The sequence below is a fragment of the Microtus pennsylvanicus genome, chromosome 19 (genome assembly GCF_037038515.1).
Source record: "Microtus pennsylvanicus isolate mMicPen1 chromosome 19, mMicPen1.hap1, whole genome shotgun sequence".
Classification (NCBI taxonomy): Eukaryota; Metazoa; Chordata; class Mammalia; order Rodentia; family Cricetidae; genus Microtus; species Microtus pennsylvanicus.
Genome location: NC_134597.1, coordinates 8,516,502 through 8,532,832, shown reverse-complemented (window position 1 = coordinate 8,532,832; position 16,331 = coordinate 8,516,502). Strand labels below are relative to the sequence as shown.

Genomic DNA, 16,331 nt, shown 5'->3' with positions numbered 1-16,331 from the left:
TGCACTCAGAAGATGAGAGAGAGTGAGTCATGAAGGTCAGGTGGAAGGATTCTAACTTAGGGCAGTCTGACAAGGCAGGCACTGTGGGCTTCCAAAGAGATGATGAATGGGATGTATATAGGTGTGCTAGAACTGCCTTTTGACTGAACAATGTGAGGTAGTGCCTCCTAAGTCTGTCAGAAGAAGTAGAACAATTGGTCATGACTTTAAAGTGAAAATGGAGAGTACTGGGTGATTTGAACCAAAGTGTCCTAGCAGAATTTGCAATACTTTGTTACTAAACTGCTTAGAGAGGATTTGAACATGAAGAATCGTGAAGAATGAGAAAAGCAAAGCAAGGAAACTTAGGGAGTGATGCTGGAAACTGGGCATCAGTGTGTTTATAGTAAGTAGAGATGGCGAACCTAAGGCAGAAACTGAAGCAGAGACTGTGTATAAACACTGCTTACTCGTTTGCTTCCCATGACTTGCTCGGGCTACTTCTTAAACAACCCAAAAGCACCTGCCCAGAAGTATCATCATCCCCATCAATCATTAATCAATAAAATTTCCACAGACTTTCCTTTATAGACCTATCTAATGGGGGCAACTCCTCAATTGAGATTCCCTCTTCAGATTTATGTCTATGTTTGTGTAGAGTTTACAAAAACCAACCAGCACATGGGGCTGTGGTGATATATGTCTGGGTAAAGTCCTTGCTACACAAACATGAGATACTGAAGTTAGATCCACAGTGCTCATGTGAAAATGCAGGTAGTACAGTATGACCTGTTATCAGTGTTGGGAAGTGGAGAAGAATTCTGACAGGCAAAAATCCTGCTAAATGATACTTTTGATAAGAATTGCAAAAATTAATCAAATCTTTTTTTTTTTATCATTTTCATAGTCTTAAAGCCTGCTTTTTTGCTCTTTCTGGCGGGCCTCACTGCTATAGCAGTGTTCCACTGTGGAACACGCACCATGCTGCTAACGTCAAATTCAGCTGCTGACCAGCAATGTGGCCCTCAGCTTTAATAGGGAGCATATGATCACTCCAGCTGGCAGGTGACATCAGCTGGCGATGTTCCCAACAACTCAACAAAAGATTTTCAAATATCAAAGCAAGGCAAAGACCTCTGTCTTTCTCAGAAAAAAAAGGTTTTAATGTGTACGCATTTGCTTCCATAGGCATTATTACGTCTGTTTTGTTGAATTCTGTGAAAGAAAGGGCTGCTAATAAAATTCAGAGAATTTGTAAATGTATTTGTTTTAAAATTGATAAAGAAATGATAAGGTATAGGAAACAAAATTTTATGCTAATGACAGAATTTCAACTTGAATATAATTACAAGAAGTCTCTAAGCAAGGTTTCATCTAAATATAAACAAATCATGATTTAGACTGACTAGTTAGGTTATAAAAACTTAAGGCATATACATTTATTGAGGAAAAAAGTTTGTTGATCTTTTAGTAAAATATAATTTCCACATATTAAAAGATCATGAGGTGGAGGCTTCATTAGCTAACCAGGGTTGTGTAACACGGGATCAGCAGGTTGGGACTGTCTAGGTCTCTTGGCTCTGAACCTAGTATTCATCACTGTCTGACATGCCACAATTTGGGGATTAAGAGGATCTGAGAAACCTTCCACTCAGTTTTAAAAATCATAAAATCAAAAATTCGCATGCCTTATTAGCATTGTATTCTAGCATAGAATCTCTGAATGTAACTTTGCTATAAGATCAAGAGATTGGAATGCAGATATAATAGCCAATTGCTAATATTGGTATAAGAGAAAAACTTATCTGCCTAAAAATGCATGTCAGTTTCTTTTCTTTCCCAAGAATAAAACAAGTACTTTCCTTTTTAGGACAATACATTACGTGACATAGCATCAATGACCATTTTGACATGAGAAAGTATTCAAGCCTAGGCATTTTGTATAACGCACATTAAATATATTTTAAATACTTACTCAAAATTTATTTGGTTATATCACCCATATTGGGAAGGTTTGGTAATATTGTGCACAAGCAACATACAATTTCTCATCTTAAAGGAAACAGTCTGGTGAACTAAGAAATGCTAATGCCTTTACTTCCTTTTTTAAAAAAAGGAAAACTTGCTTTTGAATGGATTAAGAATATTTTAAGTGCTTGCTACAGACTAAGTCTACAGGGTGTTAAAATTGACATACTGCTATATTGTTTCTAAATAGTATATCCATAAATGTCAAGATGACTCATATTTATGAACAGTTATATAGACTCCTCACAGTATAATAATTCTCAAGGAGTAAAGAATTACCTGGTTTTGGGTGGGAGCTGCATATGGTTGACTTCTCAATAATCCAACTCCTACAGTTCAGAGCATTTCAAGGTACCTGAGTGGAAGGGTTAGAGTTTGGGATTTTATTTTTGTTTCATTTCCTACTGATAAAATGACATGGTCCTACTTATGTCTACTGTGCCTATTATGTAGTTTACGCCACGGTCAATATATTGGGCATTCTTCCTCAGCTGAGTTCACTGAGTATGCAATGGGAGTTTGCATCTATTAATTCCCACAAAATAGCCTTAGGGTCTGTTTTCAAGTGATATAGAAAACCTGTAAAAAAAAATCTCTTGCTTTCCCATATGGAACACATTTTGGCTACCAACACCCTAATGGAATTTCTGTGCCGTGAAGTCTAAAAGCTAAAGCTGATGTTTCCCAAATGTGCTTGCAGCCAGGGGTCTAAATGTGATTTAGAGTCCACTACCCGTGCTAGTGCTGGGCTTGGCTTCTGAGCTGAGGGCAGGAGAAAGAGGCAGCACATATATTTCAGGGAACAGCTGGTGCCAGAAACAGCAGAACTTCCTGTAAGCACAGAAAACCTCATGAACCAGAGAAGTGCCAGTGCAATCCTCAGGGCTCAGAGTTGTTAGGAAAACTTTGCATAGATTTCTGTTCCCAATTCTTAAATTATTTTGGTTAATCATCTATCTGTTAACAAATTCCTATTCTGTGTGAGAGCTATTTCTACTGTTTGTGAGAAGTTGTATTACCTTGATTTGGATTCATTTTCCCAGCTGTTAATAATGACTGATTTATGCTTGTGTTTGGGTATGAACATAGGTGAATCATCTCTGTTGATCCTAAAATTTCACTACCCACGTAAATCTCATGAGGATTTTGTTAAAGTTCATATTCTAGTTAAGTTGTTAAGAATTCACATGTATAACAAGATCACATCTAGAGGCAGTGATCTTGGTGCACAGGGCAAATAGAAAATCAAACCCTATGTTTCACTAGTCCATGGGAACAGATTCCTCTTACAGATTATAGATTGTCAGTGCTAGCCTTATGATATTATCTAACATTAAACCATTGCCTCCTTTATCTTTTTGATTTTTTCATTACTATGAACTACAATATAAAATACTTTTGATATGTTCAGATCTATGGACATAAACAGAAGGAAAGGAGGCAGAGAGAGAGAGAGAGAGAGAGAGAGAGAGAGAGAGAGAGAGAGAGAGAGAGAGAGAGAGAGAGAGAACAAGTAATTTCAGAGCAGAGGCACCAAATAGCATTCACAGATATCTGTTTTGACCAAATACAGTCAACTTACTTATAAAAATCCTTTTATATGTCTGTGCATCTTGCTTGCTTATTTGTGTGCACATTCATGTTCATGCATATGAATGCAGATGTACATATGACATTTCAGGTATTCAGAGGTCAGAGGACAAGCTCAATCCTTGCCTTCCACTTTTATTATTTGAGACAAGGTTGTTGTTATTCTTCTGCATGGCCCAGCCTATCTGGCCCATGAGCTCCTGAGATTCTTCATTTATATCACCAAGATCCTCAGAATTTGCTCAGAAGCAAAGGAAGTGGCAAATAGGAGACTGAGAACCAGAGTCTAGGTTACTTTCCTACTGTAGACAGTGAGGAGAATAGGCAACACCTCAGGCTGCTGGAGAAACCCAGATAAGAGTTAATTTTATCAGATGATGGCCCGAGGAAGCAATGAAAATAGTGACAGATTTTCACGAGCCTTTGTTACCAGATGGGAATGTTTGAATTTGATCTTAAGAAAATGAGGGTGTTGGAGTTTTCTCTTTAAGAAGCTAAAAAAATGTCCACATCATTTCAGATTTTTTTAATGTGCAGTCTTTAGAAGAAGGTAGTTTTCTTAAGCACAATCATCACTAAATGGGCTACAAATTTTTTTTTTTTGGTGAAAAGATTTAAATAGTTTCCTTTCTACTAAAGTATAACATGAATTAAAATAGGTTAAATGAAGTAAATATAGCATTTTTCAGATTGAAGAAAGTCTGGGGGAAGTCGTTAACATAAATACTAGTTTGTTTGTCATTTTTCAATATTTATCTAGTTCCTCTCTCCAATAAAAGGTGAAGTGAGGAACATCTGCTTCTCTCTCCAAGCCAGAGTTTTGTTCTATCAGTACTGGCCATCTGGCTCTCCTACCACACCTCATAAAAGAAAGAAAGCTGTCACAGTTATTGTAGCATCCTCGTCAAAGCACCCCTTATCCGCATCCCCACTTCCCACAGGGACATACTAAAAAAAAAAATATCCTTTGAGCCTCATGATGTCAGCTTTTTCTGGCCAGGATTAAGCACGGAAGGACTGAGGATAACAGATGAATAAACTAGTAAGCATGAATGATCTTGTCAGTCGATTGGACCTCATTAATAACTGTGAAATAACACAGCTAAACATTAGACTGCTTATGGAACCACCTTGATCATCTGTAACACAATGTGTGAAAGGAACGGATCTAAAACGAACCCAGATGTGGGAGCCCTCCTCTGTCCCTATTATTTTGGCTCTGATCTTGTAATTTATAATGTATGTATATAATAATATGCTGAGCTTGTAATTTACACTTTCATACATGTATATGTTATTCAAGACTTTCACCAACACCTTGTCCTTGGATAATACTTCTTACTGGATTCATCCATGATGAATCTACACCAAGAAAGGATATGACTGCTGAGATTATTTACGAGTTGCTAGAAAACTGGTTCTTAGTTATTCTTCCGTGATTGACCCATTTGTCTGACTCAAAGCTAAATGCTTCTAAGATTTCAATGACTCCTTCTCTCCTTTTGGCTCCTGCTGTCCTCTAGATCAAAGCATTTATTACTTCCCTTCTTCCATAATTGATAATAGCTTTAGTGATTGCTACTGTTGCTGACACCCTCATAGATGCCAGCAGCTGAAAGATCTATACATTGCTTTCTAGCTGTATGATATGGAGGACTCTTAAAGACTGTATTACGTCATTTATAAAATAAATTGCACCCAAATAAATCTACTTGGAAATACATGCAGGTTTCTTTTACAATATCAATATTTAAGAAAGTCTTAATGACCAAAATTGTTCATGCATATTCATATATGTACAGATGACAGTATAAAACTCCCTTTTACAGAGGACTATATGACATGGTCTAGGAAACCTAGATTTGCTGTATATATGCTGTGAGAGACAACCCCATTTTGACATCTTTTGACTTGACAGAATGCTAGGAACGATCTCAGGAGTGTTAGGGGAAACAAAAGCCTTCCGACCCCCTTATGCCCAGTTTACTCAGATGTAACCAAGTTGAACTAATAACCATTTTCTCATAAGGTTTTTCTGAGCATAAAATTATATAATGTTTTATACATTTCCCTCACATAAAGATTAGAAAATTATCTGACAGTACGTATTAAATGCATTTATTATGAATACTAATCATTGTGATAGTCACTGTCTTCAATCTTATATTATAGCTTTTTCTTCCACCTTGCTGCATGGCATTGCATAAAACACAAATACATCTTTATGCTACATATCTTTTAACCAAATCTTTACCCATAGGAGGTGATTTATTTTTTTACAAAAACATTATATTGAGAAACTGATACATAAGCACTACATCTCCATCCCTCCCATCTCGTCTTACCTAGCCAACTCTCCCCAGACCCCTGATTTTAACCTCTCAAACTCAAAATCTTCACACACAAGCACACACACACACACACACACACACACACATATGCTATACACATGCATATATAATATATGGAGCCCATTTAATGTTGCTTGTATGGCTATCAATCTAGAGAGCTCCATATTGGATAAAATAACCAATGGGGAAGCTGGTCCCTGGAGGAAACTAATTCTCACTCTCTCAGCAGTCAAGGACCATCCGTAGCTCTTAACCGAGGAGTGGGAACATGTGAATTTTTCCTGTCCATCTTGACATATCAACTGGTGTTTTCAATATGCCATTCGTGCTCAAACAATTATACTGTGGAGATTTCATGTGTGCATTTAGCACTTCAAGTCGAGAGGACACTATCTTACAGCCGCTGTTTTGGTCTTCTGACTTTTACAGTCATTCCACCCATGCTTATGTGATTTTCTGCAAGCTGTGAGTATAGGAGTAGCATTGTGGATACATTATTTGGGGCTGGACACCCTCTGTCCAACTGATTCTATACACTTTGAGGAGTTATGTATCTCTGTGATCATCTCTATGGTTGCAAAATGAAGCTTCTTTGATGAGGCCTGCCTTGGGTATAAGGAGAGGCATTTAAGAAGCTGACATTACATTGTTTTGGGAATGTGGCAGCAGCAGATTCTTGTTTGTGGTCTATGGATTTTCCAGCCATGAGTAACTAGTTCTACTTATAGTAACCAGCATGAATTCCCTCCTGGTGCGCAGGTCCTTGGTCCAATTAGACAGCTCTTGGTTGCCTCCAGAATAAAAGTGACACCATTTCTCAGTTTTGGATATTGTGCAAGTCCAGGTATCAATGTGTTTCTTGAGCTTCATGCTGAATAGGACCGGCAGCTGCTCCTTTCCCTTGGCAGCTACACAGTACTTCAGTGCTGTGACAACCAGTCAGCCCTTAAGGAGGCAGTCCGAATTACTTTCATATCAATCTTTCCACTTACCATGTCCAAAGAATGTGGCATCTTCAGCAATACAATCTTACCTGTAAATTTTGGAGGTAAATTAAGAAGAATAGCAGTAGTCTATATTATTTTGAAAGATGTTGTATTTCTCCAATCAAAAATTCTTGGGAGGTTTCTCATATCAGAGACTGGGGTCTTTATTAAATGCTGTATAGTTCTCAGGTAGAACACCATCACTTTATGTGGTGTAACTTCATTGAATACGTAAAATATATTTTAAATAAGCATAAAACAATGCTCCTCTATAGCTTTTCAAGGATCCTTAATATTATTTATATCTCCTATTTTCTCCTGTATTATTCTTCCCTCCTGGTTAAATTCCGCCCTCACTAACTCCACTATCCACTTCATAACATCTGTCTCCTACTATTACCCTCCCTGGAACTCCTTCCCTGTTCCTGCCATGGTCTCTTTGTTCTTCTCTGGATTCTCCCGAGAATACCTCAGGCTATATGCACAAATCTAAGATCCAGAAGTAGGACCAACAAATAAGAGGCCACAAATAGTCTTTTCCTTTCTGAGTCTAGGTCAACCTTGCTCAGTACAATAGTTTCCAGCCCCATTAATTTATCTGAAAATTGCCTGGTTTCTTTTTTATTTATCACTAAATAGTTTTATAGTTTGCTACATTTTTATTGCCCATTCATCAGTGGAAGAGCTTTTAGATTGTTTCCATTTCCTTGCTATTGTGGCTATAATGACAATAAACATACATGGTTGAACAAGGATCTCTGGGGTAGGATATCAAATTCTTTGGGTATATGACAAGGGGTGGTATAGAATCTGACAGGAAATAACGAGAAGGATGCAGGGTAAAGGGATTCTTAATCATTGTTTGGTGAGATTGCAAATCTGTGCACCCTCTATGGAAATCAGTGTGGAGAGCTCTCAGAAAGCTAAAAATACCATTGGCTGTACTTTACTAGACCTGATAGAGTGCTTGAAATGTTAACAAAGTTTTCAAAAAAAATTCTTCTCCCATACAGTATCTGTCAACCAGATTCCCCTCCCTCTATTCCTCCCAGTTCTGAGCTCCCTCCCACCTCCCCTTTCACTCAGATGCACTTCCTGTCCATTTCCTCTTCATAAAAGAGCAGGTTTCCAAGAGACAACAACCACCTACAATAAAACAGAATACAATATGACATGGCAAAAGCCCTCATATTGAGGCTGGACAAGGCAACCCAATAGGAGGAAAAGATTCCCGAAAGCAGACAAAAGAGTCAGAGATACACCCACTCCCACTATTCGGGGTCCCACAAAAGCACCAAGCTAACAGTCACACACACACACACACACACACACACATGCGCGCACGCAGGAAAGAATGAAGACCTTCCAGGCTCTGTGCTTGCTGCTTCAGTCTCTGTGAGTTCAAGATAGCCCAGTTTAGAGATTCATGGGCCATGTTCTCCTTGTATCCTCCATCCCCTCTGACTCCTACAGTCTTTCCTCCTCTTCTTCTGCAGGGTTACCCAATCTTCAAGGGGGAGGGACCTAAAGAGACCTCCAATTTAGACAATCTCCGCATAATATCTGGCTATGTAAACGAAGCTTGTAATGTGTTTTTTTTTTTTTTACTACTTATTACCAACTCTATATTTCTCTAGGCCAAGAATGCAATATGTTTGTTTTTTCTGGTCAATATGTTATTTCATCGCAGATTAGTTTTATCTCTGTTAATCATCATCAACTAATTTTACCTCAACCTGAAAGCTTCTGATATATCGTGATTATTCACCACAGTCACCTACTACTGGAAGTGACCTTATGTGCCTCTCATCAAATACTTATGATTCTAACTTAATTACTATCATCTTGTCATTGTGTTTCTAAGTCCCAGTGTGTGAGTTTCTTCATCCGTATTTTTGGAAACTTGAGGCATAATAGAACATCACACAGAAGCACACACACATAAGTTTACATTCTATGTGCCCCAAATAGCAGTATATGATCACAATTTGATGTCATCCTTGTGTTTGTGTTTGGTTAACTTTCTCCATTTGAGAATTATACTGAAATTATCATCTATTAGAAAACTGTTTTTTACTTGTGATAGATCTTTATTTGACTTGGTTCTTTGACAAATTCATGCATCTATAAAGTGCATTCAGTTACTATGGTTTCTGTAACCCATACTCTGTACTCTCCCTTCCATTCTTATTAGCTACCCTCCTCCCATCTTTTCTCCCTACATCTTCTTTTTGAACATTCATGTCTCTTTTTTCTCTTTTTCTTTGTGTGTGTGTGTGTGCACGCGCGCACACACGTGAGTATCTGGTGTTTTGTTTAATTTTTGAGATCCATTGAGTTTAAATAGGATCATCAGTGTGACCGTGGTTTTGGAAAATGTATTTATTTGTGATTTTAATAATTACTACTAAGTCCCTACATGGCAAAACTCTTGGGAAGCCTATAACTGGCACAAACTGTGTTTTTGAAGCCCTGGTGCCAGTTGTTTACAGTTTTACTCTGGCATTCTCCCCAGCTAAAGCGATAATTTTATGACTGAATGCCAGTTAAGTCATTGAGAAGTGACTGAGAATGGGATGGTTAAGAAATGAGCTCTGGTTTAAAAAAAAAAAACCTAAGCTTAAATTACATACCACAATTTAGAACTAGCAAACTCTTCAGCAAGCTCCCTGCTCTGCCAGAATGCTTCATTATAGAATGGAATGAACAGTGACACCCACAGAAGCGTAACAAGATTATCAGATGATGTATATGAGCTCAGTTTTAAACTTAGGCTTTAAAAAGTTCTCAAACTGATCATACTAACAATAGCACAACAGCATGTGTGGCAGACCTACTTAGAAAGATATGAAATAGGAAATAAAACCTACCCTAATTGTCACATTCTTCATCTGGTGGGATGACATTCAAAACCGAGGTATAGGAACATCTTATGATATGGATGTATTATATATATGGATATATATTATATTGCTCTCATATTAGGTAGGCGAGGGAGATAACTCAAAAGTTTCATGGAACACTGGAGTCCGCATCTCCTGAAGGAATCTCATATTCTCAGTCTCAAAACTTTCCATGAGTTTGTCTTTTCCGAGCATTGCTACACTCACTGAGTGAATTTACCTAAAGCGCTCATATTTTTATTTGTTTTAGAAAAAAGTCTTTTTTATTTTACGGACCAATCACAGCTCCCTCTTCTTCCCCTCATCCAGTTCTCCCCACCCCATTTCCTATCTTTTCCTCAGAGAGGGTGGAGCCTCCCGTGAGGAGCCAACAAAGTCCATCACATCACTTGAGGCAGGGCCAAGGTCCTCTTCCTGTATCTAGGCTGAGTAAGGTATCCTGCTATAGGGTATGGGCTCGAAAAAGCCAGTTCACGGACTAGGGGTTGTTGTGCCTGAGTCTTAGGACCCCCAAGAAGACCACCATGGAGTCACACTTTTGAATGTAAAAATCAAGGTTTCGTTTATTAAGTACAGGCTAACATGGTCCTCTGCCTCATAGTCTGACTCAGCAGATGGAGGGAGAAGGACCTCGTCTATTTTTGTAAGGGATTTATAAAGACAAAAACCACAAAGCAGTCACAAGGTTACAGTCTCAAAATACCAAATTACCTTTCCTATATCACAATTGGCTAAAGGTGTGAGGTAAAGCTCAGCTGTTAGTTCCTGATAAGTAATTAGTATTTAAGGAGGATAGCAACAGCCCCCCACACCCCCGTTTAAGTCCTCCAGATATCTGTTCACTCTTTGCTAACTTATCTCATTGGTCCTGAAAACTTATCTGATTGGTTCATTGTTAACTCAGCCGATAGGGGGAGTTTGGTGGTCAGCATCTTGCCAGCAGTTTTGTGTAGGTTGGGTTTTTCCCATTAGCTAATACTTTCCCTAAAAGGGGACTAGCGACCTCCTGCTTTTATCAGGGATGGGAGTGAAGTTCAAAGTCCCACAGGTCCCAGCATAAAAATGGAATCTTTCCTTGTTGCAGTGAGGGTCGGTCCGCTTGTTCGTTCCAGCTGCACGGCTAGCTTAGCCCCGAAATAATCACACAGAAACTGTATTAATTAAACTACTGCTTGGCCCATTAGCTCTAGCCTCTTATTGGCTAACTCTCACATCTTGATTTAACCCATGACTATTAATCTGTATATCGCCATGTGGGAAAGATTCAGCATGTCTGACTCTGGTGACTCCATGGAGGCTCTCCCCTTTGCTTTCTTCCTCGCAGAATTCAATTCTGTCTTCTCTGCCTACCTAAGTGTTACCCAATCAGGCCAAGCCAGTTTCTCTATTAATTAACCAATGAAAGCAACATATAGACAAAAACACCTCCTACACCATTTTCTGGCCTCACAATTTTCCTTAGGAGTTTTAGATGAAGTTCAATTCTGAACGCTAGATTTCAAATTTCTTTCCTCTTCTATGTTATAGTTCTAATAAGCTAATAGAGCAATGATTATTTACTGTTTGAATCACAAACTCAAGATTTTAAATTTCTTTTGGCTGTCTTCTAAATACAAGTTTACACACTTTTAACCTAAATCTGTGTTTTGCCAAGACTCAAATGTATGAGTCTATTTCTGTTGTTGTTTTATAGATATCTGTTATTTGCCTTGTCTGTAATATGTATTTCAATATAGACCTAAAAGTTTCAAATGTATTATTTTTTTTTTTAGTATATAAATTTTTACTTCTGTTCCTAGTTTAAATTTGTCTCAACAGTTTTCCCCTTGGCTAGCAGACACAAACAAGTATCAGTTGTGTCTACAATCCACTCCAAACGACTATGGACCCTGGACTTGCTAATAACTAATATGGACCAGTCAGTCTAGCAGATGTAAATGTTCCCTGGCTCTTCAACAGAGTCCATAAACAAGATGCTGCTAATAAATACCCCATTGCCTAAATTGCCTCTTTGTTTTTCACTAACATTTCACCTTTGTTAGCTCTTGACAACGATGCCCCAAAGTCAGCCAAAAGCAGTTAAAAAAATACATCATCCTGTAATTCCTGATTAAGAGGTTAAGTCAAAACAAAAACAAACAAACCAAAAAAAAAACACCCTTATATAAAAAGACTGTGTATGGTCTTAGAAAAATAAAATCTGTTTTTGCACTAACCACTCAGATTATAGAAAATAATTTGGCTAAAGTTTAAAAAAATGGCCACCCCCCCAAAAAAATTAGACTATTCATAGGGATGGTTCAAATCCTGGTTTAATAGCTCTCCTTGGTTAATTACCCTTGTCTCTGCTATTATAGGACCCTTATTGGCTTAGTTATTAATTTTGACTATTAGCCCATATATACTTAACAGGCTGGTACAGTTGTAAGACAAAGGCTTGACACTATTCAACTTATGAGTCAGTGTATTAATGCCAATGTATATTATTATACTTATTTACGTCCTCCAGACATCTGCTGACCCTTTGCTAACACAGGGTCTGCCTGAAAATTTATCTGATTGGTCCCTTGTTATTCAACCAATAGGGAAAGTTAGGTGGTCAGCATCTTGTCTGCAGCTTTGTGTAACTTGGATTTTTCCCATTAGCTAATACTTCCCTTAAAAAAGGGTTAACGACCCCAGGCTTTTCTCAGGGGTAGGGGTAAAGTTCAAAGTCCCACAAGTTCCCAGCATAAAAATAAAATCTTTTTCGGCCTCACAGGGATAGATACTGGTTTAATGAACAGCAGCCCTACAAACTGTAAAGGGATCATTTTATCACAAGGGAATGTGGCATAGTAATATAGTTGACATGTGAGTTTGAGTCAGATAACCAAGGTAACTTGTACTAATAGGCAGTAAACCAGTGGTAAAATTATCTGGAAAAGATTAAAATAGAAGATCTTTCACCTGTACATAGATTATGAACTTTTTAAGTATTGACCTTTAGGTCAATACATGCCAATGTGGAGGAAAATAGTATCAAGAAAGGTAATAAAACAGAGAAAACAAATTATGTGGATTTTGTCAAATTGGAGTTATAGGGAACATTATTTGGTTATTGACTTTTCCCTGATTCTCAGAAGTGACTTCCAATATGAGGATAAAAAGTTGCTTATGGCAAAGAAAATTCAATGGCGTTATACCTAAGGACACCATTAATTCCAGCATTTCCATAACATTTGAGCACAGGAGGGCTTTGCTCTGGTGTTGGGAAATAGAACTAACTCAACGGAACTCCGTTTAGGCATTCTCATATGATTTTATGCTCAGACTTTCCAAGTTCAATGAATTGATTTTGATGTTTTCAGCTCTAATTATATTGTGGGAATACAGTTTTCAAAAATATGAATAGTAGTAGGATTAAGACAACAGGATGTAAGTTGTTAGAGTAGAATGGACCTGGCTCCCTCTGTGGGTAATTAGAAAAAATGAATATGGAACCTGAATGAGATGGACTGATCAGTGGCCTCTCCCACCAGGCTGGATAACTGTGATCACAACAGACTGCCTCGGTCACTGCACAGTACTGGTTACTGAATCTGACCAAGGGTCCAACTCAGAGTACAATTCCAGGAAAACTCAAGCTACTTGGACCCTTGCTGTTGACATCCATAATCTTTTGCTTTATTTGTTGACATTACAGTTTTGAATCCATATGCCTCAGTTTCAAGGAGAATTAAAAAGAAAAGAATTTGAACTCAAATATTTTATTGGTAAGATATCTTTAGAGTATATCTCTATAATATGTAGTAGATAAATGTTTTTAAAATATTTACTGTATTTAATCATGATATTCACAAGTAGTTCATGTTAATTAGATAAGCTGGAGGCAATACTCAGTAACTAAAATCACTTGCTGCTCTTCCAAAGGACCCATGTTCATTTCTCAGCATTCATATCAAGGAACTCACAACTATCTCCAGCTTCAGAGAGTCTGCCACCCTCTACTGAAACTCTGCACACACCATATACTCACAGACTTACACATGGCCACATAAAAAAATAAAATTTAAAAGTGTAGACATTAAAAAGGTTGATATATTTAGATAAGCATATATTAACTATAAGTCATAAATGACATCAGATTATGCTAAGGCACATATTAAATTATGTTTTCTATTCCAAAAATACTGAAGCTAAGTGGTTAGGCTTATCTCAATCAGTAAAATAGAATGGAAATTAACAAATATTAACAGTTTCACGTTTCTCTTTTTCTAAATTAAAGCAAACCTAGAATGAATAGCAATCAATGTGATGAACTCAGCTCTGGTCAGTTTCTCTGACTCCCGTTATTTCTATTTCTTGGGAGTGGCTTAACAACTCGCGCCAAAATGGAGGCAAGGCAAATATCAATGTTCAGCTTGTTTTTCCACTACACTTTGCAAAGGTTGGCATGTTTTCAGTGAAACTGTCAATTGCGTGTCCGCTTAGCAATTAAACTGCCCAAGCTATTTTATTTGGGAGTGTAGAAGACAAAGTTTATACCTGCCTGTGAGTCTGAGGTAAAAATATCAATGCTTTGTTACAGCTTCTGCCAGCAAGAGAAAATGCCCATGACCTTCCAGTCCTGTGTGATCACCAAGGAGTGCCAGGTGTCCGAATGGTCGGAATGGAGCCCATGTTCAAAAACATGCCACGACGTCACATCCCCCGCAGGCACTCGTGTAAGGACAAGGACTATCAAGCAGTTTCCAATTGGAACTGAAAAGGAATGTCCAGAACTTGAGGAGAAAGAACCCTGTTTGTCTCAGGGGGATGGAGCTGTCCTCTGTGCTACGTGAGTAAAGGGAGATGTCCTCAATTGCCATGACCTTTCAGCTCTCTGATGTCACAAATATTTGAAACTTGCTATATCAGTAATCTAACTTAAAACACTATTTCAGATTTGACCATATAGAAATGGTGAATTTTCTTAGATGTTTTAAGCAGAACACTAGAATAGCTCATTACAAAGTTTACCCATTAAAGATATGCTTATTCTACAGAATGAAAATATAAGTAACAACTTCATTTCCAAATCTCCATAAAGGCTAGACTTTTAACAGCAATTCTTTCAGCGTATCCAATCATATCAATTGGTGAATTACATTAGTAGACAGCTCACACTGAGGACACTAGATTGAACAGGCTACATATGTCTTTGTTGCCATGAGTCAGCATCATGTGTAGATAGTTAGGTCGTAATCAGTAATGCAGGTAACAATTTTAATTAAAAAGAGTAAAGAACTACAACAAAATTAAGGGGTTCTCAGTTGTTGGGGGTGGGAATTTTTGTTCATTTTTTTTTAAATTTCATCACCAACATATATTATGGGGCCTAACACACATTAAGTGCCTAAGAGATGTTCATTGACTTCAGGTGAAATAAAACTAGTTCTGAAATACTTGCCAGTATGCCAGTATTTTTTTTTTGGTAAAAATACTAATTCCAAGATACAACACTGAGTTATATTAGCAATATGTCTAGTTTATCTGAATATGGAATAGTTATAAGGAAACTTAGAGAATATTAGTGCACACACTCCGCTGGGAGTGTCTCTGGACTGTCCACACGTTCAATGGATATAGTTTAAAATTCATAAATCAGCGAGGAGGCAAATTACTGCTATTAGTATATGAGGCATTATAACCAAAATGGCAATGGTTTACATGAGTCCGTCTATAGTGGTGTGCAATCACCCACAGTCTTCTCATAGGAGAAGGGACTGAGAAATCCAGTTCCTTTCTTAATGCTCTCTGGGTCCCTTCTCCATGACAGGAACCCAGGGATACTGCCCAGACTTCTGGATATTGTCTCTCCCAACAGTTTCTTCTGCATTTGTCTAACTGTGGGGCTTTATCTTTTATCTTCTCAAATTTTCAAATGCCATTAATAAAACAAGCAGATATCATTGGTTTTCTTTATCGTCTCCATTTTCTAGGGTAGAACTTTTCTTGGAATATATCAACTATTTATGTTATTGAAAATCTGTTTCTATCACAGGACTCCTTAGTATGATCTAAACTGAAATGCCATTCTAAGTATTTTTTTTCAATGCTTTCTAACTCCCATAGAAAATTCATTTTTCTGTTTTACTTTCCTCTAACCCTATCAATTATCCATATATCTAGAAATGCTCTTGTTTTATTAACAAGGTTTATTGCTGTTCCTTGATGGCACAATACCACAACTGTGCATCCCCAAACTTCTACTTACAAAAATGAGAATGGGAAGGACTCTCCCTTTCACCAGCAAATTACTCACCCTTGACAGAGTCAAGCACCCAGAACAGACATCCAAGGGCACCTTTAACCTCTTTGTCTGATCGAGATGAGCACATCCACTTAGATCTGTGTTAGCTATTAATCTGATCCATGGGGAAGCATCATAGTTAGACTGTCAGAGTGCTACTGGAGCCATTTCCTCGGGGCTTTTAAGGTATCCGCTTTCCTAGAGGTGGAGGAAAGCCATC

General features: G+C 37.8%; 1 protein-coding gene across 1 annotated transcript in view; it reads left to right on the top strand.

Moving 5' to 3' along the window:
• Positions 1-16,331, top strand: part of Thsd7a (thrombospondin type 1 domain containing 7A) — a 365,115-nt gene that overhangs the window by 201,769 nt on the left and 147,015 nt on the right. Inside the window, exon 3 of the mRNA XM_075953378.1 lies at positions 14,408-14,656. Coding sequence (XP_075809493.1) covers positions 14,408-14,656 — 249 coding nt within the window. The remainder of the gene's footprint in view (positions 1-14,407; positions 14,657-16,331) is intronic.